A 26,422-nucleotide genomic window follows, 5' to 3' on the forward strand; every position below is an offset into this window, starting at 1 on the left:
ACATTACTAAGTTTGACCCACTGAATTCGAATATGACAATGATTTTTGTTGGTTTGCTCGTGTTTTAGAGAAAATGGGCAATTTTTATAGACTGTTGACTTTTGCAGTGTTAAGAGGGCTGTACAGCCGAAACCTTAATTTTGTTACCGTTTCTTTCTTCGATATATATATTGAGTGTATGTATATATTGAGTGAATGCGACAATACATATCAATATATATATTGAGTGAATGCGACAGTTGCGCTTCGACCAGATAAAACGTATTTTAAATTGACAAAATCGAGGCTTCGTATTCTTCTATTTTCTCCTCCAAAAATAAAGACCAATTTTTAAAAAAGTTTCATCATCGGTATGAGAAAGATACTTTCTGTGCATCTATCGGCGTATTTTTTTTTAAATCGACCGTTAAATAAGCACGCTGGACTCGTTTCGTGGGTGTAAAAAAGAGGCGATTTTATAGATGTTTGGCGGCTCCTAGCTCCTATAAAAAATAATAAATCAAAAAAATAAAACGATAGATGCACCCCAATGGTGGATATCCATAGCATATTATAAAATAATTTCTCTATTGCCATAATTGAGGATGGGAGAAGTATAGTACGTTCGTATGGACAAGGCGCTGCTGTCCAGCCCTCTTAAACTCAAAATTTAGTATTGCTGCTGCCAAAAATCAGAATTGGAATCAATAGTCAGGTGGTTTTTCAATTGATTGTATCTATGTACATTATTTTTTATTGCTTTGGAATACTTAATTAATTATCTAGCGAATTTATACAAAAATATACTTTTTTTTTTAAAAAATTTCCGTTATATAATGAGCTTATTTCGCAGTCGAAAATAAACATTTTTTTTTCAATATTATGAGCTAAAACGTGGTTAAGTGAAAAATTAGCATAATATTACGAAAAAAATGTGTTATAAAAAGTGTATTTTTGACTTTTGGCACAACTATACTAGATTTTTAATTAAAAATTGCAAAAGCCTATATCTGTAAAATTTGCACATTTTTTTAAACGCTCAAATTTCTTAAACGACAGTTATCCAACAAAAAATATTGTCATATTTGACTTCAGTGTGTCGAACTTGTTTAGTCTCCATTTCGGTGAGTAAAAAACGTGATTTTTTTGTTGCTCAGTATTATTAGTCACTAATACAATTTCAATGTATGTATTATACATACTTAGCTGTAAGTATTTTTTCTAGACATTTAAAACTTCCTAAATAAAAAAAATGATATACATACATATGTATGTAAATAATGTTGATTTAGGAAATATTTAAGATTTTAAGGGATTTGAAGAAAGATGGATTTAAAACACCAGTTGGGCAATTTATTATAGTGACAATCATAACGATTTAGGTAATATTTTAGTGACTTGTTTATTAACATTTTTGCAATGACCTGAAGCTGATAAAATTTGACATTGAAAATGATAAACAAACTGTATAAAATGTAATCAGTGTAACGAGTATCTCGCATGACATTATACTCTTCTAAATATTATGTGTCGAATTGAAGTTTTATTACTTTTTCTGATGACTGCAGTTTTAGTGTTTTCTGAAAGTGTGTGCGTATGTTCAAATTTGATTTCAAATTATTTATACCCTGAAAACTATTTTGAGTATTTCAGATTTGGATTCAGAAATGATTCCCGCACTTTTTGACTGGGAAAATAATCAATTTTCGACTGAACCACAGAAAAGTAATCCGTTTACGATTTTAGCTGTAGGAGGATACAATCAAGATGTGAGTAAATATTATACAAAATATGTGTGTTTAATGTGAATCATTTGTATTACAATATTCAAATTTAAACTCAACATATTATAGGATTTCGAAAAATTATCTTTAGCATTTTTGTTTATTATATTATACATTTAAATTTTTCGTTAATGAATTATTTGTATGCCAAAAACAGAATCAGCCAAAAACATGTTAAAAAAAATATATACATATAAAGGAAACATTATAGTAATGGGCCATTGAGCACATTGAATTTGAATTTAAAAAATTCGGGTGTCACCAACCCATGATTTAATCTATGTATTTGAGGAATATAAGAAAGTGACATAACAAAATTCTATATTGAACAGTACAGACACATTCACACATACCGGCAGCATTATGAAATACTAATAGATAAATACTAATATATGGAAACTTGCAAAAGACAAAAGTTCTACTTATGGTTGTCGGATTTTGTTTAATCTTTTTTATTCCTTAAAATCACTATCAGTATTATACACAATAAATATCAAGAAGATTAAAATAATTTAAAAGGTCAAAATAAAATAATGAAATATTGTTTTAAAAAAAAGTACTACTTCCGGTTTACGAATTCTGACCAAAACCATATTAGCTCTAAGTTAGTACATAAATAATACAAATATAAATTTTTAGCTTGATACGTTCAGGGATGTGGGCAGAATAATGGGTACAACATTTTTGACCTTTCTAAGAGGAAAAAATCTCACTTCCGGTTTATGAAATATAATGATTTTTTTATATTTTCATCACATTGATACAATAATTATAGTTGAATTTTTTCGTGACGAGCACACATGTTTAAGAGGTCGAAAAAAATAGTGGAAGAAAAATCGAACAAGAGTAAACTGCCACTTCCGGTTGACGGATGATTACCAAACTTTATAAAAAACTTGGTATTAAGCTTAAACTTTTAAATATGAAATTTCAGTTCAATAAACCAAAATGTTTCTGAGAAAAACATTAAAAAACCTCGATTCTCTAGAGTAAAAGTACTACTTCCGGTTCAGATAAAATAATTTAAAAAATATAAAGTTATAAAAATTATTATTTCTATTACATGTAAAAAATTTCAGTATGATTCAGTTAGCGGTTTGGGAGATAATTGGATTCAAAAACTTAAAAAAAGGACACCTATGTATATACATAAGGTAGTATTCTTCATTTGTAGTATTATATGTACATATAAGTAGAGATACCATTCCGGTCAACTTAAAAATTTGAAAAAAATTCACGTCGTGTCGATAAGAATTTCAGTAACCGATACTAAGTTTCAGTTCTATAGAACTAACGGTGTTCAAAAAATCTCCAAAATACACAGACACACAGCCACACACAATCAGACACACACACACAGACACACCGACACACCGACATAGCACCGCTAATAGCACTTATTTGGTCGAAATCTGTCACAGAATAGGTCAGATGAACGACTTAATATATCTGTAACATGTACTTATGAATGATAATGTTGTTTTAATGTAATTTACATAGACATCTGACATAATAGAAGTTTACAGTCCCCAAAAAGACTCTTGGTCGATTTTGGGAAGAACTGGACTAAGAGTAACCCAGTTTTCAGCCATAATGCTAAAAAAAAAACTGCTGATATTTGGCGGGAGGATTGATTATAAAAATACAAATGAGGTATTAGAAATTTCTTTTAAATACAACGAAAATATTGACACGTATTATATGAATTTTATTATCGTATCCAAACAGGTCTGGTCTTACGATCTGGCCACGAAGCAAACTTCCAAACTGCCGTCGATGCGTAAAAGGAGAGCCTTTACAACAGCTGCCAAAATTGGCAGATTGATTTACGTCTGCGGAGGCACCAATATAAATCATAAAAGTGTGAATGTAGTAGAGCAGTAAGCATCTTACAATATGGTGGCAGCAATATTATAGCTAAATCCACTTGAAAATTGGTATCAGCGGTGGGATCGTTGTAAATAATATTGAATTTTTTTCAGATTCAATCCGAGGACAAACACCTGGACTTTTAAGGCTTCGATGCCGACAAGTCGTAAGAATCACGGCATGGCGGCATGGAAAGGAAAATTGTACGTAGCTGGGGGATTCGATCAGAATTATAGAAGGCCCAATACTTTAGATATTTATAATCCGGAATTGAATCAGTGGACCAGCGAAAAATTAGTGCATTTTTTCAGAGTGATTTTTAATGTAAGTTAACTGGTTTATAAAGGATCCTGGTTCATTTTTTTTAAAAATCTTCTGGATCTACATATGCTATATTTTAGCTTATACCTATAAGTGATCGTCTTTTCGCTATTGGAGGAGCAAAGGAATGGGCTGGAAGACTTCGTGATGAAAGATTAAATTTTGTAACTAACAAGTGGAGATATATAGCAGATTCACCAAAACCATTGTTTTATACTAGTGCAGTCGCTTATGAAGAAAAAATAATAGTTGTCAATAGTAAGTAATTAGTGAGGTGGGATGGGATACTTATCTATTATACTTATACAAAATGTAATTGGCATGTATTGACTTTAATAACACTGTTCGACAAATTACGATTTTTTTTGGTTCAGAGACGAGATATTATATGATACGTAAAATTGCGAGCTATAAGCTCGAACTAGTATTTACTTGTATTTACACGAATCTGAATTGAATTAATAGAGATAATATATTAAATTGTCTTTATATGAGAATTAAATTTTACCGATTTAAAATTCAGCACACTTCCAATTAACCCTTTTAAACGAAAACAAAATATAGTGTGGCCAGAATATTATCCCTATAAACATGTTTCAATAGAAAATACTCAATATAAAAAAGTGTTAACAGTGGGAAAAAATCCCAAGTGAAAATACGTACTTTTGACTTTTGATTTGAACTAGTTAGAGAGATTTGAAAGCTGAAGAATACTACAAATGAAAGATAAAATACCCGACTATAGATTCCAATATTCATTATGAACAGAAAATTGACAGGTTTTGAGACATCGACCGAACAACACCAAGATATAGAAAAATCGCGCGATTTAAAAAACACATACATATACATATGTATCTCCGAATCTTGAACCAATCAACATTTTTTATTACCAGATTCGTGTTCACTGGGCATAGATCTATAAGAAAAGTCATATCTTGTCTCTGAACCATTTTTCGTGTCGAACAGTGTAATCAATGATATTTTGGTGCATTTTCAGAATATAATGAAACATATGAATATGATTCGAAAATAAATCGATGGAAAACATTGAGATCAAGAGTTGTGAATCGGGCATATCCCAATATGCTTATGTTGCCAAAAATGTATTATAAATACGTAGAAGAAATGTTATAAAAATAAAAATAAAAATTCAAACCTTAAAAATATATTCATTGGCAAGAATGCACCCATCCTATGCAAGGATTCCCTGACTTCATATCCAATATACTGAGGAGGCAACTTATCCAACATATCTTCTGCTAAACGGTATACAATACTTTCCCTGGTCTCCCCGCCTTGACTTCCGCCTTCTTTTGGCTGCACACTCAAAATGGTATCCAAGATTCCTTTAGCAGTTTGAATCTGATAAGTGATATCAGCATTGCTGTGAAGTCCAAAGACTTCCGGAGTATCGGTCAGAGGCAACATATTAATATAATCAACGTACCCCTGAAGATTCCTAGTCGTCGGAACTTTATAACCCTTATAAAATTCGAAACCAGGCCTCAATAGAACATCGCAGAACCAAACGTGAGTAAAAGTAGTCAGCAATCTCTTGTCAAAGTCATCAGTGACCCTGCCACCGTACTGGACTTCTCCAAGCATGTAGCAAACGGTGGGCCAAGATATGCCCTTCTTGGGATCCATCTCGTCCAAGTGATTCTGCACGAATTGAACGCAAGAAGCGAAGTCTGCCTGATTGAACTCGTAAGGTACGTTCCAACCCAAAGGACCGAATTTTCGCCTCTCTTGAACTACCGTATGCAGAAAAGCCACGGCGTAGAGCAGAGGTGGCCATTGATTCTGTGTCGAATAATCGAGCATGTCTTGTGTTATGTTTTGATAGGTTCGTTTCATGCTGGCTCGAATCCCTTGGGGTGGTTCGTTGGTGAATTTTATAGCCATCTGCAGCAGCCCGATTGGAAACTCCGTGTGCACTTCTGTGGTCATCCACAATCGGAACGATTCGTCGACGAGTTCCGTTTCGACCAGAGCATCCATAGCTTCTGTAGAGAATGGCAAGGATAAGTGAATGTTCTGAAGAAGTACCCATCCTCCAGAACTCATAGAATCTGCTATCATTTCTCTTGCTACTATTTCTTGTCCTTGTCCCATTGATACCGCTTTCAGAGCTGTAAACAAGCAAAGTAATCAATTCATTACCATTATTATTTATAAATTGTTAAGATTAATCTCTGGGAGAAGACTTTTCCAACGTCTTTTTCAACTATGTTGTGATATTCTCATTGCTTGTTTTGAAGTATTGCTAAGAAGTCAACTTTAATTGGTCAACTATTTGCTGTCAACAATTTGACAAGTATGAAGTTGTCAGGCACAGTAAAATAATTCAAGTAAATTGGGATATGTGACCAGAAGCTCAGTTGAGGAATATACTTCAATGGTGCCCAAAAAATGTAGAAAAATATAGGTCAGCAATTGTGTTCGGCTGAATTAAAAAAAAAATGGGGTCTCAACATTTACTTTATATAACACACTGGTGTTGTGCCCGTTGAAATTTCAACAAATGGTTTTGGAAATAAATTTATACATGATTTAAAATAAAGTTACAATACGAATAGTAATAATTAATTGGAATCGGAACTGAAACACCAATCGAGAATCGGGAATCGGAACTGAAACAGGAATTGGGAACCGGAATTGAAACAGGAATTGGGAAGCGGAAGTGAAATACAAATCTGGATCTGGAATTGAAACAGGAATCCGGATCCGGAACTGAAACAGGAATCGGGAATAATACATATCTCATTCGTGTCCATCATTAATAAGTTCATAGAATACATACATATGTATTATTGTATACTCTATACTTATGTACATATCCTGAGCCACCTCATACGATCTATCAAAGAACGAGGATTTATTGTGTATTTACATATATGTATATATGTACATACATACATATGTTTAAAACTTACGAATCTCTTTAGATTTCGCTAATGCTGCGATTTGTGATGAGGGATCTGACCCAATAGATAAAATGCAAATTAGTGGAGTTCTGGGTTCTGATTCGTTCCATGTCACTTCCAAATCTAAAATACAACCCTCTCCATACTCTGGTCCGAGAGAATCTAAAACCAATTTACATTAATACAAATAAAGCAATATGCCATTTCATTTGTATACATCAACAATACCTGCAACATATCTTATAGCTTGTGAAAGCGTTCTATCAGGACTCCAAGATCGAATCAACAACAATTTTCTAAACACATCTAAACTCTTATGATAACCACTGGGTATGTCTTCTTCTTCGGGTCTTTCTTTTTCATACCACACCCTCCATTCCTTTTCGCTATTTTCGATCTGAAATTTACACATACATATGTGTTATATAAATAAGAAATTAATAATTTGATATACATACATATGTATTTATGAACATATAAAGTAATCTTACTCTTGATAACACATCGGAAAACGTTTCCAATTTGCTGATTTCTACGAGATTCAACCAAGTGATGTCTAAGATCCATTTAAACGGCTTCGGAGTTACAGCGTTCAGATCCAAAGAAGCACCACCTTTGATGAAAGCCATAAATTCGTCATGGGAAATATGTCCTTTCTGACAATCAATCTTCATACCCAACATGAGAGTAAACAGAGCTTTGTGCCTCTCATAAAGACTCCTCAAAGTGAACGTCCATACTTCTTTCGTTAAATATCTGAGGATTATTTGAATCCTTTCCTCAGTGACATTGCTCTTTGTCGACTTTGTGATCGAATTGTCAAATATGGTCAAGAATTGCTTCAAAGAGTTTTGGTACATGATATTGACATTACTCATTTCGACTATGAGGAAATACAATATAGACCCACGAGCTGCTACAGCTCTGAACTCCTCCCTCGCGATCGTAATCTTCTTCTCTGTCACTTCTGCTACTTTTAACTTCTCGTTAACTTCCTCAGCCGTCTTTTTTGTGATGTGGAGGACGTGAATGAGGGCTTCGTCGTCAACCAGCGATCCTTCAGACGAGCTCAATCTGCATAGAAGATTGCTCTCGAGCTCTTTCATGCTGCGCTGATTGTTCATGACCGATTCGAAGAGTGCCACACGTTCGGCTTCCAAATCTGCCTTCTCCATGAGTATGACACGACCCAAAAGTTGATCTTCGAGACCCTGCATCGTGACGGTGAAGTCAATGATTGAAGTTTTTGCGCTTATTTCCGGAGAATAAGGCGGGTTGGGTAATTTGGTCGTTATGTATAACATGAAACCTGGCATCACGTCGCATTCTTTATCTCCCACTACCACTTTTTCTATCGATCCAGATTTTATGAAGTTCTTTTCCAACACGTTGTCAATAACTGGATCGAGCTCGGTGCCTATGTCTTCAATCAAAAGCGGCCTGCCTAGTGATAAGCTGTCTTCCAGATGAGTTCTGAAATATTTGTGGTTCAAAGATGTGATCTGAAGCTCATTAGAAGTTTCTTTATTTTTGATCCACATTTTTCCTTGAGTTTGAGGATCGATTAGCAGTGCGTAAGAACTTGATTTTGTAACTATAAGAGCGTTTTGAACGGACAGGTCGTCGCTGGGCAATCCTTGCAGAGTCCATTCGGAAATGGTAGCATTTTCTACAAGCATATTCGTAATGTTTAAATTATTTGTAAATGGTATGTTTTTAGTCTTCAAAATGTGCATCCAATTGTTCAGGAGATTTTGACGGAACTGCTGGTTATATGGACCGCAATATGAAAGAAACCCTGTAGCTAACACAACGTCTCCCACTAATCTTCCGAGTTGCTCTTTGAAGTCTTTACTCTGTTGAGTCCAACGTATTTTTTCACCTCCTAAACCATTGATAAGAGCCGTTGCGGCTGTCATTTTTCTCAAACATGAGTTTGCAGCATCCGTTAGTCTTTGTTTTTCGGATACTGCTGCATCGTACTGATCTTTTACAGCTTGGAGGGCCATTTCACGCTCTTCTAATTGCCTCTCAGCTGCTGCTAGATCTTCCATTGCAATCTTAAACGATTTATAAACATGTATAAAATTGTTTAAATAAATAGGGCATGTAAAAAAAGTGAAAAATTTAACTCACCTTAAGTCTAGCTTCTTGGAGTGTCAAATTGGCTTTCAACGGCAACACTTCTCTGTTGACGCTATGAAAGAAAGCCATGGCTTTGGTCCATGACAATAAGCCGGCCACGTCACCACATACACGTTTTGCCGTGTCCATATTGTAGTCTTCCATTTCGAAATAGGGCGTTAAGTGTTCTACCATCTCGTTGTTTATAATATCTTTAGGATAATTTTGAAGTTGTAATAAAAACGTAGTACTGGACATCATCTGTAAATATTATGCACATTTCTTTATAAAAATGCTTAGGTATAATTTGAAAAAAACGTGTTTTACATTTTATATTTTCATTTACACATTGTAGACATAATTGAACATTTTTTTGTGAAAAAAAGTCTTATCTATCGGAAGATAAGTTTCGGAAGATATGCTTGTCGTTCTTTAAAAACGAATGACAAGCATCTAATTGCTTAGCAAATTTTTTAAACCATTGAGAATTTTTCTGGAGCATTTTTCAAGTTGACAAATTCCCCAGTGACCTTTGAAGCCTAATTTTTTCAATCTTGGACTCAATGCAATTTATGAAGGTGATTTAATAGTGACCATTATAAATAGTACATAATTTACAGTAATTAATGAAGTATGATATCATACAAATCCAAAAGATAACATTTCCAATAAAGACTCACTTTCAAGGATTCCGCCCAAGATGGTTTCGGACAAGGAGCTGCCGTATCGCCTATAACTGCATGAAGTTTCCTTTGGAACAGTATTAGAACGCAATCCATAATCCTCATGATCAGATGAGGAGGTCTTCCTAACTTTCTAACGGTTGCTATGTGAGCTGGCTTGATAGTATTTAAAGCTGCTTCAGCTTCCTCCAAGGCCGGCTTTGCTGCCTCTAACTTCTCTTCAGCTATGGCTTTCTCTTCTGCTATGTAAGCTACAAGTATTTCAGCTTTTTCTTTAACCTTTTGGACATTATTTTTGACGAGCTCAGCCTGTTTTGCTTTTTCAGTGACTTCAACGAGTACCCGCTCAGCTTTCTGCGAAGCTTCAGCTAACTCCTGCTCCATAACTGCCAAGTCCTTCTTAAGCAAACCCACAGATAGAGACGCTTCCGCCAGTTTTTCTAGGCCCGTATCCATTCGTTGAGCTCCTTCTCCCAACTCTAGCTGCTTCAGTTGGTAAATATTCTTATAGCCTCCTATGAAGTTCAGATATGACTTGGGTGTGACGTGAGTAGCTCGGCGAAACCTTTGGAAGTATTCGGCTGACGTTTCTGAAACTACGTCTTGAATTGAACCCAATGCTCCTACCAGTTCCAATTTCACTTCTGGCGTACATGCGATTTCAAAGTCGGTTAAGAAGTGGCTGGCTACAGAAACTAACGCATCTTTGGGCCAAGGTTGGAACCAATCAATAGTACATCCCGAAATCAAAGCAGGAAAGCGTAGTGCTCGATTTCTGAATACTTCACCGACCTAAAAAAATAAATAAAGTATTTTTGTCAAATAAAAAAAAGTCAATATAATTTTTTTTGGGCTAAAAATAAAATGAATAAAAAATTTGAGCCGCCCCCGAGTGGGCTCGAACCACCAACCTTTCGGTTAACAGCCGAACGCGCTAGCCAATTGCGCCACGGAGGCTCATATTTAGTGCAATATTATTGAAATACGGACTATATACGATTTGTACGTGGGTTTAGTTCACTTATCAGAAGTAAAGCCTGAATTTAAACGTCGTGATTATTATACATCTAGTAATTTAGTTTCGAGAAAATCGAATATGATAATTTGAAAGACATGAGGTTAATTAGTAGCATAGATATGGCTGAACAACAACTCATTAGCATTTTACCGATATCAAGTAAACATGATAAAAGTATCAACCATTTTGAATACTGCGCATTATCGGATTGGCCTCTTTACAAGAAATTGTGCTATTAATTTACATATATTATATTATATGTAATACATATATTATATGTACATACATACGTACGTATAATATATGTATTTATGTATGTATGTAGATTTACAAAACAATAAGTTATTATGATTCTCTAACAAATCGTTCTCTCAGGATTCCAAACATCCCCAGATATTATAAATCCAAGAATTTCAAGATTTCTTTAAATTAAAAAAAAATCTAGAATTCCCTAAATGCCTTAAGATCCAGATATTCTCATTATACGGAATTCCACGAATCACTAGAATTCAGAATTTCCAGAATCAAAATAATTCAAAATTCCCAAAATCTCACGAAGTTGGAATGCCAAGAATCACTAGAATTCATAATGATTCATTTAAATTAGAAACTCCATGAATACCCAGATTTCAGAGCTCTATTAATCAATAGAATTTATTATTCCCAGAATCACCAGAATTTAGAATGCCTAGAATCACTAAAATTCAAAATTCCATGAATCACTAGAATTCAGAATGCCAAGAATGACTAAAATTCAACCTGCATGAATTACTAGAATTCAGAATGTACAGAATCACTAGAAATTAAATTTCCTAGAAACAAGAAGTCAGGAGGCCAGAATCTAGAACTCCTAGAATCATGACTTAAGAATTCCTAGAATCACTAGATTTCCAAGATCAACGAATCACGAGAATTCAAAATGCCTAGAATTACTAGAATTTTAAATTTCTAGAATCACTAGCATTTAGAACTGTGAACCACAATATTTTAGACGTCCCAGAATCACCAGAATTAGATTTAATGACGTCATCAATTAGTAGAATTCAGAACTCCATGAATTACTAGAATTCAGAAATCCCAGAATTGAAGGTATTCTCATAATTCCGAATACCTTTAAAGAGAATACCTTGAAAATATTTCTCTTGAAAGTCATATTCTGAATTTTTTTTCCAATTTACATATATCTATGGTGAATACGGTGGTTCTGGGAACTGTTTATAAATTTCATGGTTATTGACAATTTCTTGCTGTTACTTTAGTGTTGTGAATTTTATTTGTGAGAAAAAGGTTTATTGTTTTCACATGACTGGCAAAGATAACAATGATTGACAACGATAAAGTGGCAAAATTCGTCACAATTCGTCGAAGTTATGAAATTCGGTTTTAGTATTAGTATTCAAATAGTACATCATTCCGTTTTACCCTTAATAACAAAAATGAATCAATCAGGAATACTAACCGGGGAGAAACAAAACACAACGTGCAAATTTTGACAGGTTCTAGTCAAAAAGTATTCCATGACTATTTCATTAGTCAACGTCCTCTTTTGATTTTCTCTTTTCATTATTGGAGTAAGTTCAGATATTATCTCCAACTGTTCGTCCTTCGTGAACAAATTCGAAATAACACCAGACGATAAAATATTGTTCAAGTATTCCAGAAACCCTTCTTCTTTTATATCCAAATCTGTAAATATGAAAGTGGTCCCCTTCCCCTGTACGCCACAAGACCTGTACAAAAACTTCAAGTCCTCCAAGAAGTTCGTCACATTATAGGAACGTGTCAAAGTAATTTGGAACGTCTTGTAGCCGGCTATGAAAGAGGACAACTTTGTTAAAGATTGTTTTCCCGAGCCACCGACTCCGACGAGCATCACGTTACCCCTTGGATGCCTAATCACCCTGGATATCTTCACCAAATGGAGCATGGCGTCGGGGAAGAACACCAGATCCATGCCTGCCCCTCTGACCATCTCGTTGAATTGTGCCAAAAACATGTCCAACCGTTCCCTCAGCTCGTCATAATTTGACACGGGTTCATATACTTTGGGTAATTCCATGTCTGCATCTTCACCCTCTTCTCCCGTAGGTTCTGGAGCGTCTCTGTAATGTAGAAATACTTAGAAAACTTAGTTCATGATTTATTCTAGAGCTTTCCAAACTCATTTGTTTTAAAATCAGATTTCATATTAATTTCATAAAAATAATTGAATTAAAGATTATTTTCATAAAAAAAACTTCTATAATCTCCGCGATTAGCCAGTTTTCCTCTTATAACAAAAATCTTTAGTGTACTATTGGGAATATGCAATTCACAGTTTGGGAAGCATTGATTTACTGCATCAAAAAAAAAGTAAGCATTTACCTCATAAAATCAACAAACACTGGATTCGCCAGTGTCATCTTTTGATACTCGGGTCCTAATGTTTCCTCCACAACTTCCAGTAGAGTTTTATCGAACCAATCCTTGTCAACTTGGAGTGTAAATCTGTCGGAGAACACTCTGGTGCATTCATGCTTCCACAAGAGCATCAAGAACTTCTCAGACTCTATCACAGTCGACAGAGTGCCAACCATTCCTTGCCAGATCCTGGACAGATCTCGCAAAGAGAACACGTAGTGGAATTTAGCAGGTGTTGGCAACAAAGTCGTACGCGTGCGTTGCCACAGTTCTCTCGTCATTGGAATCATTTTCTTGACTAGAGCTCTAACGTCAACTGCAAATCCTCGCTTATTATTATAATGTCCTTCGCCTATGACCTTGAATATTTTATCTATGGAAGTGTTGTTCGGAGTTGGACAGTTGAATATTGCAAATTGTCGCTTTAGACGAGATGGTATGTCGTTGCGTCCTCCACCTGTAGATATGTATGTGTCAGTTGAGTCTTTGTTACAGTTATAATCCGGTGTAGGATGACACTTAGGTAAAACGTATAAGCTATCTCTTTCACCGCCTTTCAACCAATACCATTTCGTGCAGATAGTAGAACCGTTACCTAAGTTTCATCCTACATTGGATGGACAAAAGCTAGGCACTAGTTCTAATAACACTTATGTAGATAAAACTTCTGTTTTTAAATATAAAGAAGATTCAATTGAATCCATACCTGGTTGTCCCATAGCACCCAAGAACTGTATATCAATTATCGTCGTGAAATCTCCTGGTTTTTCCAAACTGTAGAATCCTTTCATATCCATGGCCTGTCGCACAACTTCGTTTGTGATCTGATCGCCCCATTCGTTGATCTGCGGCAGATTTATATCATCGATGAATATCATCATCTTCTTACCGGCGGGCGGACCGAAAGTCATGCCGCTTCTCTTTTCGATGTAACTCTCGATAGTCTTCTGGAATTGATAAGGACTAGTGGCCGAGGAGAAGTTAAACGACCTGCCGACGAACAGTTCCGGATTGGCCTTCTTCATGTAAGACTTCATCATGACGGTTTTGGCAGTTCCTTGTTCTCCGATCAGTAACACAGCCTTGTCTTGCTTGGCTATCAACTGGATCAAATAATCTATGCGCACGTTGTCCACTATCGGTATGAGGATGCTGGAATAGTCAGGAGTGCTATACTCCGGATAGACGTAATTCGTTACTATCGTATCCCAATGCTCCCACTTTCCTTTTGTCGTGACGAAGAAGTCGAAAACTGTCGTCACTCTGTGTGTAGCTGAGGTGGGTATGTCTAAAACTTGAGCCATGTTCTCTTTGAGATAAGTGTCGAATCTATTCCTGTCGTCGTTGTCCAAAAATGCTCCTAGGCCCCAAGTCATTGCGAACACGTAAATCTTCTGGAGATGTTCGCAAGTGAACAAGGGTATCTCTTCGACTTTTTCCTTCTCTTCTACAGCTTCATCGTCCAAATCTCCAGAGCTAGATTTCGCAGTTTGGTCTTCGGTTGATTCGACTTGTGGCGGTATGAGACCTTCGAGCAAGCTCAACATCTGCAGGATAATATTGCATTGCAACACTTCCATGGTCATAGTGAGGTTTTGATACACCCACGTGTAAATTTTGGCGAAAGTTTCGCAGAAGAGGTGTAGCAATACTTCATTCTCTCGCGGTGATCTAGACTTGAGCCAAGCTCGCAATACTGTAAAATTATTCAAATACATCACAAAATGAATATTGAATACGTTTTCACTACTAATTGATATTGTCATACAGTATCAAAGCCTATTTATTTATATGCATGGATATATCTATTATATTAAATACGTACCTGGATTCCAATCCAAACCAGAAGAGCTCATATACACCATACCGTTCCTGGAGACGGTGGCTGGAGACGCATTATCAATATTGTGGGGTTCAAAAATGATCTTACAAGACGGAGACATGGTAAGTCGATCGCCATTAGCCAAAGTCAATGTTTTATTGTCATCTAAGACGGAATTTAAATTTTCAATCCAAATACTGTCAACTGGACCGTCCAAGACCAACCACACATTGTCTTCCGGTTTCAGTTTGAGGGTTTTGCGCCAAAGTGCTGAAAATATACCATCAGTCCAATCGTTCGTGGCCACGTCCAATCGCCCGAACATTTGAGAAGCAGTTATGGCCTTCGGATTCATTCTCATTTCCCTATGACACAATCCAAGTGTTAGAAAACTTACGACTACATAAATACTACGAACAAAAGCGTTTTAATCATGGCTGCGGAGTCATGGAGTCGGAACATTTCAAACGGATTTGGGTCTGAGTCGTAAAAAGTCAACCGACTCCTCTATTATTTTCTATTTGTCTCTATTTTTTGATTATTTTACTCTACTATTTTCTTTGATTATTGCTATTACGGTATGTGTCAATTAAAATCTCCAATTTTATTGAAGTAAATCCACTAATAAATTGAAATGTATTAATCTTACATCCATATATACAAAATCGAAACAAAGTCTGTAATACGTTTCTGATTGGCTGTCGTCAAAGTCATTTCTGATTGACTGGATTGGTCAAAGACATTTCTGATTGGTCGTTAAATAATATAATTTTTTTCGATTAAAATAAATTTAATAATTGATTTATTTGTGCATAAAATTCATACTCATATGTACATTTGTACTATGAATGTACTTACTTTTTATTTATAAATGCCAATTTCATTACGAATAATTCAATAAATTGGGTTACATATCAATTTTTGATTCCTTTATTTTTTTAATTTGGAAATCGCTATTATTTTTATTATTATTGATTTTATATGTTGTCAATAAAAGTCCATCTTACTAAAACCGTTTAAGTTGGAGTCGGAGTCGGAAGCAGAGTCGAAGTCGAATCATAAAATAAAGCTGGAATCGGTGTTAGTTAGATTTTGATCCAACTCCACAGCCCTGGTTTTAATCTATGTACATATATATGAATGGGAAAATTTATATAATGATATTTATATAATTTATAAATTTATATTTGCATGTACGTATATACATGTAGGTACATATGTATACATATACAAACGAACAGACTCGGCTCGGTCGACCCCCTGTGCCGATTTACACAGTAGGAATCACTCGATGCATGCCTTTTATGCTTAATAAACCTCAAAGAAAACCTAAAACATTCTAATCTATGTAATACCTGTGAGCATTTCCAATTTGAGTCAAAGCCATCATCAACGTGTGTATGCAAGTCGACTTTCCAGCACCCGTCGGCCCAAGAGTCATAATTCCGTGACGTACCCTCTGAGTTTCGTACAGCTAAAACGGAATTAAATTATATTTAAATATATTTTATAATACAAAATACGTGAAACTGTCATCTAAAAAAAACTGCATATACTTGAATCAATTTTAAAATCCATGGTGGATGAGAGATCAGACCCGCTTTTTCAACCTGCTGCTGGATAGCTTCGTCCAATTCCGGATAAGACGTCTTTTCCAATGCCTGATTTGGAAACAGATCAGCAACTAGCGAAATGAATAAAGGCTCATCTTCGTCGATCAATTTCGACAAATTCATATCCCTTAAAACTCTCATAACGATTGTGCTTTCGTTGTCTTTGGAGTTGACGCGTTTTGCCGCTCCCAAAGTCCTCAAAACCGATAATATATTACGCAAACCGAAATCGTAGTGAACCTGCAAATATTGATTACATCCTAAATTGTAGTTTGAACCAGTTTTTAAATTCGTAAAATTGTAATTGCATACCTGTTTCGTCAACTGTTCCTCGCACAGTTTGTATAAAGTGTAAAACTTCCTTGCTAGTGTTATGTTTTCCAAAAACCCACAACTGGCAAGTTTGACTCTGATGATGATCTGTCTGTCGGGTACCATCATGGCCACAGTTCTGAATTGAATTTTCAAATTTTCAGGCAATTCTTTCCTTCCGGCGTATCCTGGATTCTGAAATGCAACAATCAAGCGGTTCATTTAACTGTTTGATTGAAAAATGATGTGCAATTTTTGATAGTATATTTTTAGCAATATTGCATGTTTCGAATAATCAAATATGATGAATGAAAGCCTGTTAGTTTATGTGCATACAGCAAACTCTGATTTACTTTTAAAGCCAACCATTATTTCAAACACCAAAGCCTTAGCTTTAATATAACCTGGAGACGATACTGACAAGTATTGCTTAAAGTATCTCAAAAAATTTCTCATGAAAACAATATGTCAATACTTATGTTCAGATATGTACATATATGTAGATAGAGTAAACATCTAAATTCATTAAAATTTGTTGTAATTTGGTATCAGGTCACAAATAAAATGTATATTACATATATTGATTAAAATGAATAGATATCAGTATCATATTGCAGATATAATTCATTGATTTTTTTGATAACTCATTTATCTCCCAGCTTTATAATCAATAATAATTCATACGGATTAATATTTAAAACGTAGTGGACGTTTCGTTGCAGAGATCTTCGGTCGCGAACGTATTGAAAATGTCAAATATTAGGTAAAATTTTACCACTTATTTATCATGGAATAAAAATTACAAGGTTTCAATGTTATTCAAATAGTAAAAAAATTAGCAGATGTTCGGTGCAATTGGATCAAATGTTGTCTGGAATCGCTTGCTTATTGACTTTTATGATGATTTTATCAGTTACCCAATCATATACGATGACAGTGGAGAAAAATAGATACGCTGAGATATCTCCACTGTCTGAGAGATGCTCAACCTCAAATAGTTCATTAGGAGATACAATTGTATGCTCGGGAATTGAAATTGGTGATAATTTAACAGCACTGATCGAAGAAGAAGTCGATGTAAGTCTTTTGGCCCGAAATCAACGTTGATATTCATTCAAATATAAACTTCAATACATTTCTAGACTGTCCGAAAAAAGTTTTTTCATCTGATTTAGTTCGGTCCTCCTAAGACTAGAGATTGCAATACCGGTTTACAGGTAAATCGGCAAAATTTGACTATCGGTAGTTATCGGAAACTATTTTATCGTGAATTAAGTACATATAAAGGCATATGTATTGCGTAATATTACATTCAAAATCGACGCAAATAGCATATTGTGGATAAGGTAGTCTGGAATTTGTTTATGTTCAGTATAAAATGTAGCAATTTCAAATTGACAAATTCACTGGCAATACAGATCAACCAAAACTTGGTGAATACGATCAGAAAATAGATTCAAATTTAAAAAAAATAAATATGATTGGTTATTATTTTTTCTTTATCTATGTATGTATGTACGTAGTAACAATAGATGAAGTTTTGTGATCATGCGAAAATTGGAACTCGATATTTTGACTGATTCGAACTCAGAATCAAACCCTGATCACGTTTTCATGTTCTAGTTTTGACATTTACTATTTACGATTATATCTTTTTTCAAAAATTCAAACGTTTTTACGAAGAGTAACCTATCTACATAAATTAACCTTACTACAGTTATCTACAAAAATTCACGTATTTTTTTCATTTACCGGTACAATAGGAAAAATTATTTACCGTTTACTGGTTTATGAAATTTGACGGTAAACAAATATGATTCAATTCCGCATGTCCCATCCCATTGAATCCTACATACACATATTTTACACATAAAATATTATTTTAGAATACAAACACAACTACTTTTTACTAGTTGATTATTTTCAAGTAGTGAACACATTGATATGTCAACTGGTAGTGATGAAAAGGAATTGATAAGTATAGAATAATTGATTTTTCTTTTTTGTAGCATGTATTATCCTCGCGTGGTATTATTTTTTTATTTTATTTTTTATTTTTTTAATTTTATTTATAGAAAAATCAACAGACAACGGGATGTACATAGATATGTATAAAAAAACAAATAGTAAATATATAATATATGTAACATCTGAGTCCAATTACAGATTTTTACAAAAAATAATAAAAAAAAACATGAAAAAGATGAATATAAGGAAAACAAATGAAAAAGAAAAGAATAAAGGCTATAACATGACAAAATATGTAGAACATTGCATAATTAAACTATAGTATTAAATTATTATGAATTATTCAATATATGCATGTGTTAGAGAAAAATTAAAAAAATAGCAATGATTTCATAAAGGATTAAGCATTCACTAGGTATCATCATCTACAGCCATTCGCCATCCACTGCTGGATGAAGACCTCTCCAACACGCTTTCTCTATTTTGCGCAACTCTCATCCATCTCACCCCACACATTTTCCTAATTTCGTCTACCCATCGACCCTGCGGTTTTCCTTTTATCCTTTTTCGTTCTCTCGGGTACCATTCTAGCACTTCTTTTGTCCACCTTTCGTCCATTCTTCTAGCCATCCGCCCATTGCCATTTCAATTTCTTCACTCTGTCCACTATATCCACTTGTCATATAACTCTTGTCATACTTCTCACCCACGTATTCCGTTTCCTGTATTTCCTCGATATGCTAAGCATACAACGTTCCATACTTATTTGAGTGTAATTTTAAATTTAACTTTGTGAAGCAACTTGGCGTTCAATGTCCAAGTTTCACATCCATACGTCATCACTGCCAAAACACATTGATCGAAGATCTTTTTCTTCAGGCTCACTGGGTATACATATGTACATAGCTATATTTTTTTACGGAAATTACATATCCTTGGACCTTGATAAGGGAAATGAAGATTTAGCGTAATATGCATATGTACCTGTATATAAATATACAATATTTTAATTTGATATTTCAAGTTGAAATGAAGTACAAATTTCACGAAGTCTATTTGCTTTTCAGAATTTTGAAAACGACGACAGAATCGTAGGCGTACTCTCAATATTTCGCATATTGACAGAGAACAGAAAACTGTCAGAGAATTGGATTCAAACGACAGCCTTCCGCGTGAAAAGACTAATATTCGAGGCCCCAAACATCGACGACATCGAAAACAACGCATTCAGAGGATACATCTTTGAGGAACTGATAGCTTTGGATATCGCAAGTTTGACGATTGAAGTACTAAACGAGGGCATTTTCGAAGGCCTACAATATCTCGAAGAGTTGACAATATCTCAATGCAGAATCCACCAAATCTTCGCAAACGCTTTGAGACCCATGGCGGCAAGTTTGACAATGATATCGTTCGAAAGCTTGATCTTACCACTCGACGTGACCAATTTAACCGGAACTGTTCCCCTGCCCAAAGTCACCTACGTGGATTTCAGATACAACGACGTGGGGAAATTGAACGCCCAATCGTTTTCTCAGATTGAAAACAGCGAGACTGTATTCTTACAGTACAGTCTTATTGAGGATATCGACTGTGGAACTTTCGAAAATATGACCGGTTTGAATACGTTAGTTTTGATGGGTACTCTCCTTACTACCTTGGATTCGTGCGTTTTTGGCGACGAGTTGATAAACCGCATGCAAAATGATACCTTGTATTTGGGAACCAATAATTGGAATTGTAATTGCGATTTGGATTGGTTGAAGCAATTGAAACTTAATTATGTAGTGGGGGATACTCCAAGGTGCTATTCGCATTCGTGTCTACCTTTCGAAGAAGTGGAATTTTGCCCTTAAATATTACATATATAAGAACATATATTGTATATAACCAAATCGTGGCGTTTATCAATAATGTCCCTGTTTAAATTTAAAAATAAAATTCGATTATGCATATTATATTTGTTTTAAATATCCCTTTATAATAATGGTAATTGGATTATTAGTCACGTTGCGATCGCCCAAAAGACAATTTTTGGCATGAAAATCGCGAATACGGAATATTTGGTAATCGAGTTTTCGTTAGTATGATGGACTTTTCGGCTGCCAGATGTTCCGTTATAAAGATTTTAGTGACTTTTGGGCGAACGCTTTGTGACCAATAATCATTGAACCGTAATAACAAACAAATAATGGTTCGGTGATTATTCCGCAAAAAGCGATCTCGCGTATGTCACTAAAATATCGATCACGGAACATCTGGCACCCAAAACCTCCATCAATCGAAAGCCGTCCATGCGAAATATTATACGAGAACTCGAGTGCCAGATGTTCCGTGATCGATATTTTAGTGAGGTGCGCGATATCGCTTTTTGCGGAATAATCCGTTTACCACAAATAATATATGATTCAGATTCGAATTTACACTATAGTCGATCCGATTTCATATTCGTGCAATGTGTTGTAACATTGCAAGGACGTAAAATAATTCCTTCATTTTTTTTTGATTATTTCTTATTTAAATATATAATATTATTATAATATAATTGAATGCAAGGTCTTTAATAATATTACTGTAAGTTTTGCTGTCCATAACATGACGTTGAGAATTACTTTTTTCGAAACTGAAACGAAATGTAATTGGACATCGTTGCTCGAGTGGGGGGTGAATGCGATAGCATGTACATATGTATGTACATTTTTCAATCAGTTCGACTATACATAGTTGAAATTCTATTCTCGACAATATTATTACCATAGTGATGAAAATTCCAAACTCTGGACACATTTCAATTATATCTCCATCCGTAAAGCAGTAAGTCTTCTTTTTGTCCTTTTTAGCTGTCAAAACTACAGCAACTTGTTGGGCTGCCACTGAAAGGACGGGCAGCTCTATTCTGTTGAATTCGTCGAAACAACCCCAAGTTCCAGATTGAGAAAGCCCTTTATAAATTCGACCTAAACCTCTGTAAACGAATTGTAACATGTTGATTAGTATTTATTAACTTTTAAAGGAAACGAAACAGCAATAAATGGAGTGGTCTATCTGTATATATGTATATAGAAGGTATTTTTACATTGTGTTTATTTTTACCTGTAGTCCATCTGATCGGAACAATTGAACACGACGACATATTTAGCCAATGTTTTTCCCATGTCTTTTACAGTTTCCGTTTTTCCAGTACCGGCTGGACCGCAAGGTGCTCCTCCCATACTCATGGCTAATGCTTGGGCCAATGTTATGTAGCATCTGAAAGAAATATTTATATATGAGCCGTTATATTTGAAATTGCCATAAGTCCACTTTTCTTCATGTGGAATATTTCACAAAATATAATAATATATACAAAAATGGACGCGATGTGGGTACGTTTGTGACGGACGCGTGGAGACACAACCAATCAGAGTCAAGTGGTCGAGGAAATGCGGGGAAGTGGGGCAGGTTTAGAGTGTTTGACATGTGTGACGTCAGGCCGAGCGACGGGTGACACATACACACATCCAAAAAGACACACACACACATTCATTCATTATTTCGAACTGGTTCGATCGGTGAGCGTGTAATGCACGCACATAACTTTTTACGATTAATGCGTGCGTACAATATATTTATATATAGCATATAACTTTATGAAGATTTTCCAAATTAAACATCATAAAACATTATATATGATCCACAATGACTCAAGATAGATTAATTGGATTGGCTATTAAATGATAGCTATTGAACATGAGTCGTGTAATAAATTACGTTTTAAGAACTCATACGAGCGTTTGGCGAAAAAAAAATCGAAAAGTCAAAAAATTTTCAATTGAAAATGTTTTTTTACGTCTTTTTTTATCTGATTAAATGTTTCAAACAAGATTACAACAGATATGAAATTTGATTCAATATACTGGAAGCTTCATCTCGTACAGATGTGTCCATATTTGGATCTTCGTATAAATTTAACAATGATTTAACTTTGCTAATTCAATGATTTTGTAAAATATTGTTTATTGTACTTTTTGATACCAAATTATTTAACAGATATTGCATTTTTTTCTTTTTAATTTTGTGTTCGTGATGTTTCTTTTTTTAAAATATTACCTTTTTTTAAATTAAGTGTATAAAAGCATATTGTATTATTTGTTATTGTATTATTTGTTACTAGTATTATTGTATTATTTGTTGCTATTGTATTATTTGTTATTGTATTATTTGTTATTTGTTATTATTTGTTACTAGTGTTGTACCCGATGAAATATCACGACGTGGGTGTTGGCATATTAGGTTATTAAATAAATAAAAAAAATATAAGAAATTCGTCGTCGGTCGAATTTTTTTCAAATTCCCTTTAAATATATTTATATTTAATTGTTTAATATGAAACCTACCTACCTATATGTAAACAATATAAAACACCATTAGAAAAATAAGTTAATTAAATAAATTTTCAATAGATGGCTGTAAATTCTCTGGCAAGAGGAAACATTGGTAGCAAATAGTATATATATAAGTTTTTTTCTTTTGTTATTGTATTCGTTTATACGTTTTGGCAATGGTTTAGCTGTGACGTACATATGTACATATGTCGAATCGAAACGACTATTATATAATATTATAGTATGGCGAGCGTTATCTCAGACAAAAAGACAAACACACGGACAGAATAGCGATATTATATATACATATTTATATATTATTTTTTAATAAGATTTTTGTTTTTGAAAATGTTAGAAAATTATGTTTTAAAACAGAAATCTGGAGCGGAGCGTGGAGCAAGAGCGCGAAGCAGTGGAGCAACGAGTTTTTGCACGGAGCAGGAGCGGAGCCGGAGCACAAAAATTGTAGTGCTCCACTGCTCCGATATTTTGTTTTTATGTATTAGAATTTCTTTAAAAATTTAAAAATTAAATGAATGAATTTTTTAAATTTGTTTTTCAATTTATGATAAATTCAATATTTGATAGTTTATTATCCTGGAATCATTTGACATGTGACACATCATGTAGTTTGGTTATATTATTTTATAAATATTTTGTTTTTTATACTTTTTTTCACTTATTGTTGATTTGTACAAATAAATGTGTGCGCGCGCTTTCTTTTTTATTTTCCCATCGTGATCAATTATATTCTTGATTATTTTCTCTATTCTTGTTAATATGGTAGTTTGGAACAACCATGTGTACACCGTGTAGTATAGTTATATCTACATCTGTATGTATTTTCATGATATTTTAATAATAAAGAAATTGTCTATAAATAAAATTTTATAATATTTTATCATATTTATATGAATAAAATAAAAATTTTTTTTTTTTTTGTACCATTTTATCGATTCCCGATAAATCATCACCAGTGATATCGTTGCTCTTCAGATCATGTACGGGCACTACGGAATCATCACTCCGTCCCCAAAATTGTGAATTGGGCTTCTGAATCTCTCACATTCAGAACACCAATTCATGAGGCTTTTTTCGCTTTAAACGCCTCTGCTGGTGAGTTGTGTCCAATAGCTGCAACGCTTCTATGTTAGGGTGACGGTGCAGTCTCAACTCGTGCCTCCCGGCGCATTCTCGGATGACTTCTTTTACCTTTTTGATTTTAAGGTCCTTGTGGATCTCTTCATTTGTGACGAAGCGATATGCATCGGTGATAATCCTCAGAAACTGGTTTTGACATCTTTGCATTTTTTCGATATTGGATGGCTTACTGCATCCCCACAGTTGTATGCCATATGTCCATATTGGCTTCACGATTGCCTGGTATATCAGTTTTTTGCATTGTAGGTCTAATCTGGTCTAAGCCTTGAGTCAAGATGCAGTCCTAAATATTTGGCTGACAAAGCTTGTGGAACTTGGATTCCGTTTATGAAAGTCTGAATGCTGACACTATTTCGTCGCAGTGCAAATGTGACCTGAATTGATTTTAGCTCGTTGAGTTTCATTTTCCAGTCCTTGGTCCATTTGCTGATCTTGTCCAGTGCACGCTGCAGGCGTTCAAAAGCTTCCGCCTGCGACTCGCTCGATGACATAATGACTGTGTCGTCTGCAAATGTTCCAATGAATGTCTCTTCGCTTGTCGGGATGTCAGCAGTGTATATCAGGTACAGTATGGGCCTTTTACGCTTCCCTGTGGTACTCCTGCAGAGGCTGTGAAAAAGTTAGAGAATGCTTCCTCATGAGCAACTCTGAATTTGCGTCCGGATAAGTATGATTCCAGTAATTTGACATAATTTCCAATTAAATAAATAAAGATGATAAATAATATGATTCCTATTAAAACTATTCGGAGCACGGAGTGGAATTAGAGCAAGTACTGACGTATCGGAGTGGAGCAACTCAAAAAAGTGGTTGCTCCAGATCTCTGTAATTTAAAATATGAAATAATAAATAAGGGGTGGCAAAAATAAAAAAATAAAATTTGCACAAGGCGGAGAGAAAGCTGTATAGGGCCCTGCTTATCATTAATAAGTCCGAGCTCTTAAAAAATCGTACAAACCAAATTGGTAAAGTTTCAAAAGGATCGGGAAACTGTAGGAATTTTAGCTCAATCGTTTTCGAAGTAAAATATAGATACTACATAGAAAAGCCTTGTAATAAATGTTAAACAATGACAAGCATTTTTTATGTTGGCAAGCAAAAGCGCGCGGAGTACGGATATTGTTGCGTGCGCGAAAATGAAAACAGGTGTTGGTATGAAAATAGATCATTTTCAATAAATAGGTCATTGAATGGTTGTGAATGATGAAATGTTCTGATGTGTTTGCGGTTCAAAATTAGAAGGCAGTATGCAAGTGTCAGGATGGCCGAGCGGTCTAAGGCGCCAGACTCAAGGTTCACCTTATCTGCTGTAAACGCAGAGCGAGTGGTTCTGGTCCTCTCTGAGGGCGTGGGTTCGAATCCCACTTCTGACAAATTCTTTTGCATTTTTTTCTCTCTATTTTTAAAATATGCTATATTTATGTACATACATACAAGTAAGATTCAATTTGTTTTAAAAATTTCCTAGTGAAATTATAATTTCCCTAGCTCACACAATTATAAATTTACTTCTCAATGTTAGAAAGTGAATAATTAGTAAAGGAGTGCGTTAAAATTTTATATTAAAATCAAGTCTTTGTTATATTAAAATATAAAATTGATAAGAATGTAAAGTTGGCAAAATGATATCAAACGAAATCGGAAGCCTTAATCTAACTTATGTAAATATGTACATACATATGTAGATATCGGTCTCCGTGACGAGACAGAATGTTAAACGACAGAAAACGCAAATATCGGAAGGCAAAGATCGAAAATCGAAAGATCTTACGTACATACTCACTTAATTTGCGCGAGCAGGATACAACAGGAACAAGAGGAACAGGCTTTTCCTCCCGTATTAATGTGCGCGCGCAGAATACGGAAGGAAAAGTATGTTCCTCTTGTTCCTGTTGTATCCTGCTCGAGCAAATTAAGTGAGTATGTACGTGAGTATGTACCGTTTACCATGCACCATTTTTTTTGATCTTTCGACTTAAGATCTTTCGATTTTCGATGTTTGCCTTCCGATATTTGCATTTTCTGTCGTTTAACATTCTGTCTCGTTACGTAGACCCGTAGATATGTAGGAGCG

The 26,422-nt window shown here is 34.7% G+C and overlaps 3 protein-coding genes and 2 non-coding genes across 7 annotated transcripts in view; 3 read left to right on the top strand and 2 right to left on the bottom strand.

Annotated features, from left to right (window-relative positions):
- The window catches only part of Dhc1 (dynein axonemal heavy chain 1), a 92,945-nt gene that overhangs the window by 2,513 nt on the left and 64,010 nt on the right, over nucleotides 1-26,422 (bottom strand). The window contains exons 30-44 of the mRNA XM_077445632.1: nucleotides 21,917-22,072; nucleotides 21,578-21,788; nucleotides 16,856-17,050; nucleotides 16,487-16,783; nucleotides 16,286-16,404; nucleotides 14,934-15,295; nucleotides 13,815-14,804; nucleotides 13,073-13,565; nucleotides 12,168-12,810; nucleotides 9,688-10,482; nucleotides 9,020-9,268; nucleotides 7,375-8,943; nucleotides 7,112-7,280; nucleotides 6,893-7,045; nucleotides 5,113-6,088 (exon numbers count right to left, since the gene is read on the bottom strand). Of these exons, the coding sequence (XP_077301758.1) occupies nucleotides 5,113-6,088; nucleotides 6,893-7,045; nucleotides 7,112-7,280; nucleotides 7,375-8,943; nucleotides 9,020-9,268; nucleotides 9,688-10,482; nucleotides 12,168-12,810; nucleotides 13,073-13,565; nucleotides 13,815-14,804; nucleotides 14,934-15,295; nucleotides 16,286-16,404; nucleotides 16,487-16,783; nucleotides 16,856-17,050; nucleotides 21,578-21,788; nucleotides 21,917-22,072 (7,377 nt within the window). The remainder of the gene's footprint in view (nucleotides 1-5,112; nucleotides 6,089-6,892; nucleotides 7,046-7,111; nucleotides 7,281-7,374; nucleotides 8,944-9,019; nucleotides 9,269-9,687; nucleotides 10,483-12,167; nucleotides 12,811-13,072; nucleotides 13,566-13,814; nucleotides 14,805-14,933; nucleotides 15,296-16,285; nucleotides 16,405-16,486; nucleotides 16,784-16,855; nucleotides 17,051-21,577; nucleotides 21,789-21,916; nucleotides 22,073-26,422) is intronic.
- On the top strand, nucleotides 1,446-5,116 carry LOC143922896 (uncharacterized). The gene is made up of 7 exons (XM_077446295.1): nucleotides 1,446-1,565; nucleotides 1,633-1,748; nucleotides 3,264-3,416; nucleotides 3,492-3,643; nucleotides 3,746-3,956; nucleotides 4,034-4,211; nucleotides 4,954-5,116. The coding sequence occupies exons 1-7, from the start codon at nucleotides 1,505-1,507 to the stop codon at nucleotides 5,088-5,090; spliced, it is 1,008 nt and encodes a 335-aa protein (XP_077302421.1). The 5' UTR covers nucleotides 1,446-1,504; the 3' UTR covers nucleotides 5,091-5,116.
- On the bottom strand, nucleotides 10,574-10,647 carry TRNAN-GUU (transfer RNA asparagine (anticodon GUU)). Its single transcript has one exon. It is a non-coding gene; the product is annotated as a tRNA-Asn (tRNA).
- On the top strand, nucleotides 17,535-20,780 carry LOC143922895 (uncharacterized). Of its 3 annotated transcripts, none has more exons than XM_077446293.1 (3): nucleotides 17,535-17,618; nucleotides 17,698-17,932; nucleotides 19,891-20,780. In XM_077446293.1, the coding sequence occupies exons 1-3, from the start codon at nucleotides 17,605-17,607 to the stop codon at nucleotides 20,677-20,679; spliced, it is 1,038 nt and encodes a 345-aa protein (XP_077302419.1). In that variant the 5' UTR covers nucleotides 17,535-17,604; the 3' UTR covers nucleotides 20,680-20,780. The 3 variants fall into 3 exon arrangements, with proteins under 3 accessions (XP_077302419.1, XP_077302420.1, XP_077302417.1); XM_077446294.1 differs by having other exon boundaries at nucleotides 17,769-17,932; nucleotides 19,891-20,777; XM_077446291.1 differs by having other exon boundaries at nucleotides 17,536-17,618; nucleotides 17,695-17,932; nucleotides 19,891-20,778.
- Nucleotides 25,604-25,721, top strand: TRNAL-CAA (transfer RNA leucine (anticodon CAA)). Its single transcript has 2 exons — nucleotides 25,604-25,641; nucleotides 25,677-25,721. It is a non-coding gene; the product is annotated as a tRNA-Leu (tRNA).

The sequence above is a fragment of the Arctopsyche grandis genome, chromosome 2 (genome assembly GCF_051622035.1).
Source record: "Arctopsyche grandis isolate Sample6627 chromosome 2, ASM5162203v2, whole genome shotgun sequence".
NCBI lineage: Eukaryota > Metazoa > Arthropoda > Insecta > Trichoptera > Hydropsychidae > Arctopsyche > Arctopsyche grandis.

What these genes read in the sequence shown, in the direction of transcription:
- LOC143922895 (XM_077446291.1), top strand. An exon ending in TGATCGAAGAAGAAGTCGAT is followed by an intron (nt 17,933 to 19,890) that starts GTAAGTCTTTTG and finishes TTTGCTTTTCAG; the next exon opens with AATTTTGAAAACGACGACAG.
- LOC143922896 (XM_077446295.1), top strand. Translation starts at nt 1,505, where the DNA reads ATGTGTCGAATTGAAGTTTTATTACTTTTTCTGATGACTGCAGTTTTA. An exon ending in ATTATAAAAATACAAATGAG is followed by an intron (nt 3,417 to 3,491) that starts GTATTAGAAATT and finishes GTATCCAAACAG; the next exon opens with GTCTGGTCTTACGATCTGGC. An exon ending in TTTTCAGAGTGATTTTTAAT is followed by an intron (nt 3,957 to 4,033) that starts GTAAGTTAACTG and finishes GCTATATTTTAG; the next exon opens with CTTATACCTATAAGTGATCG.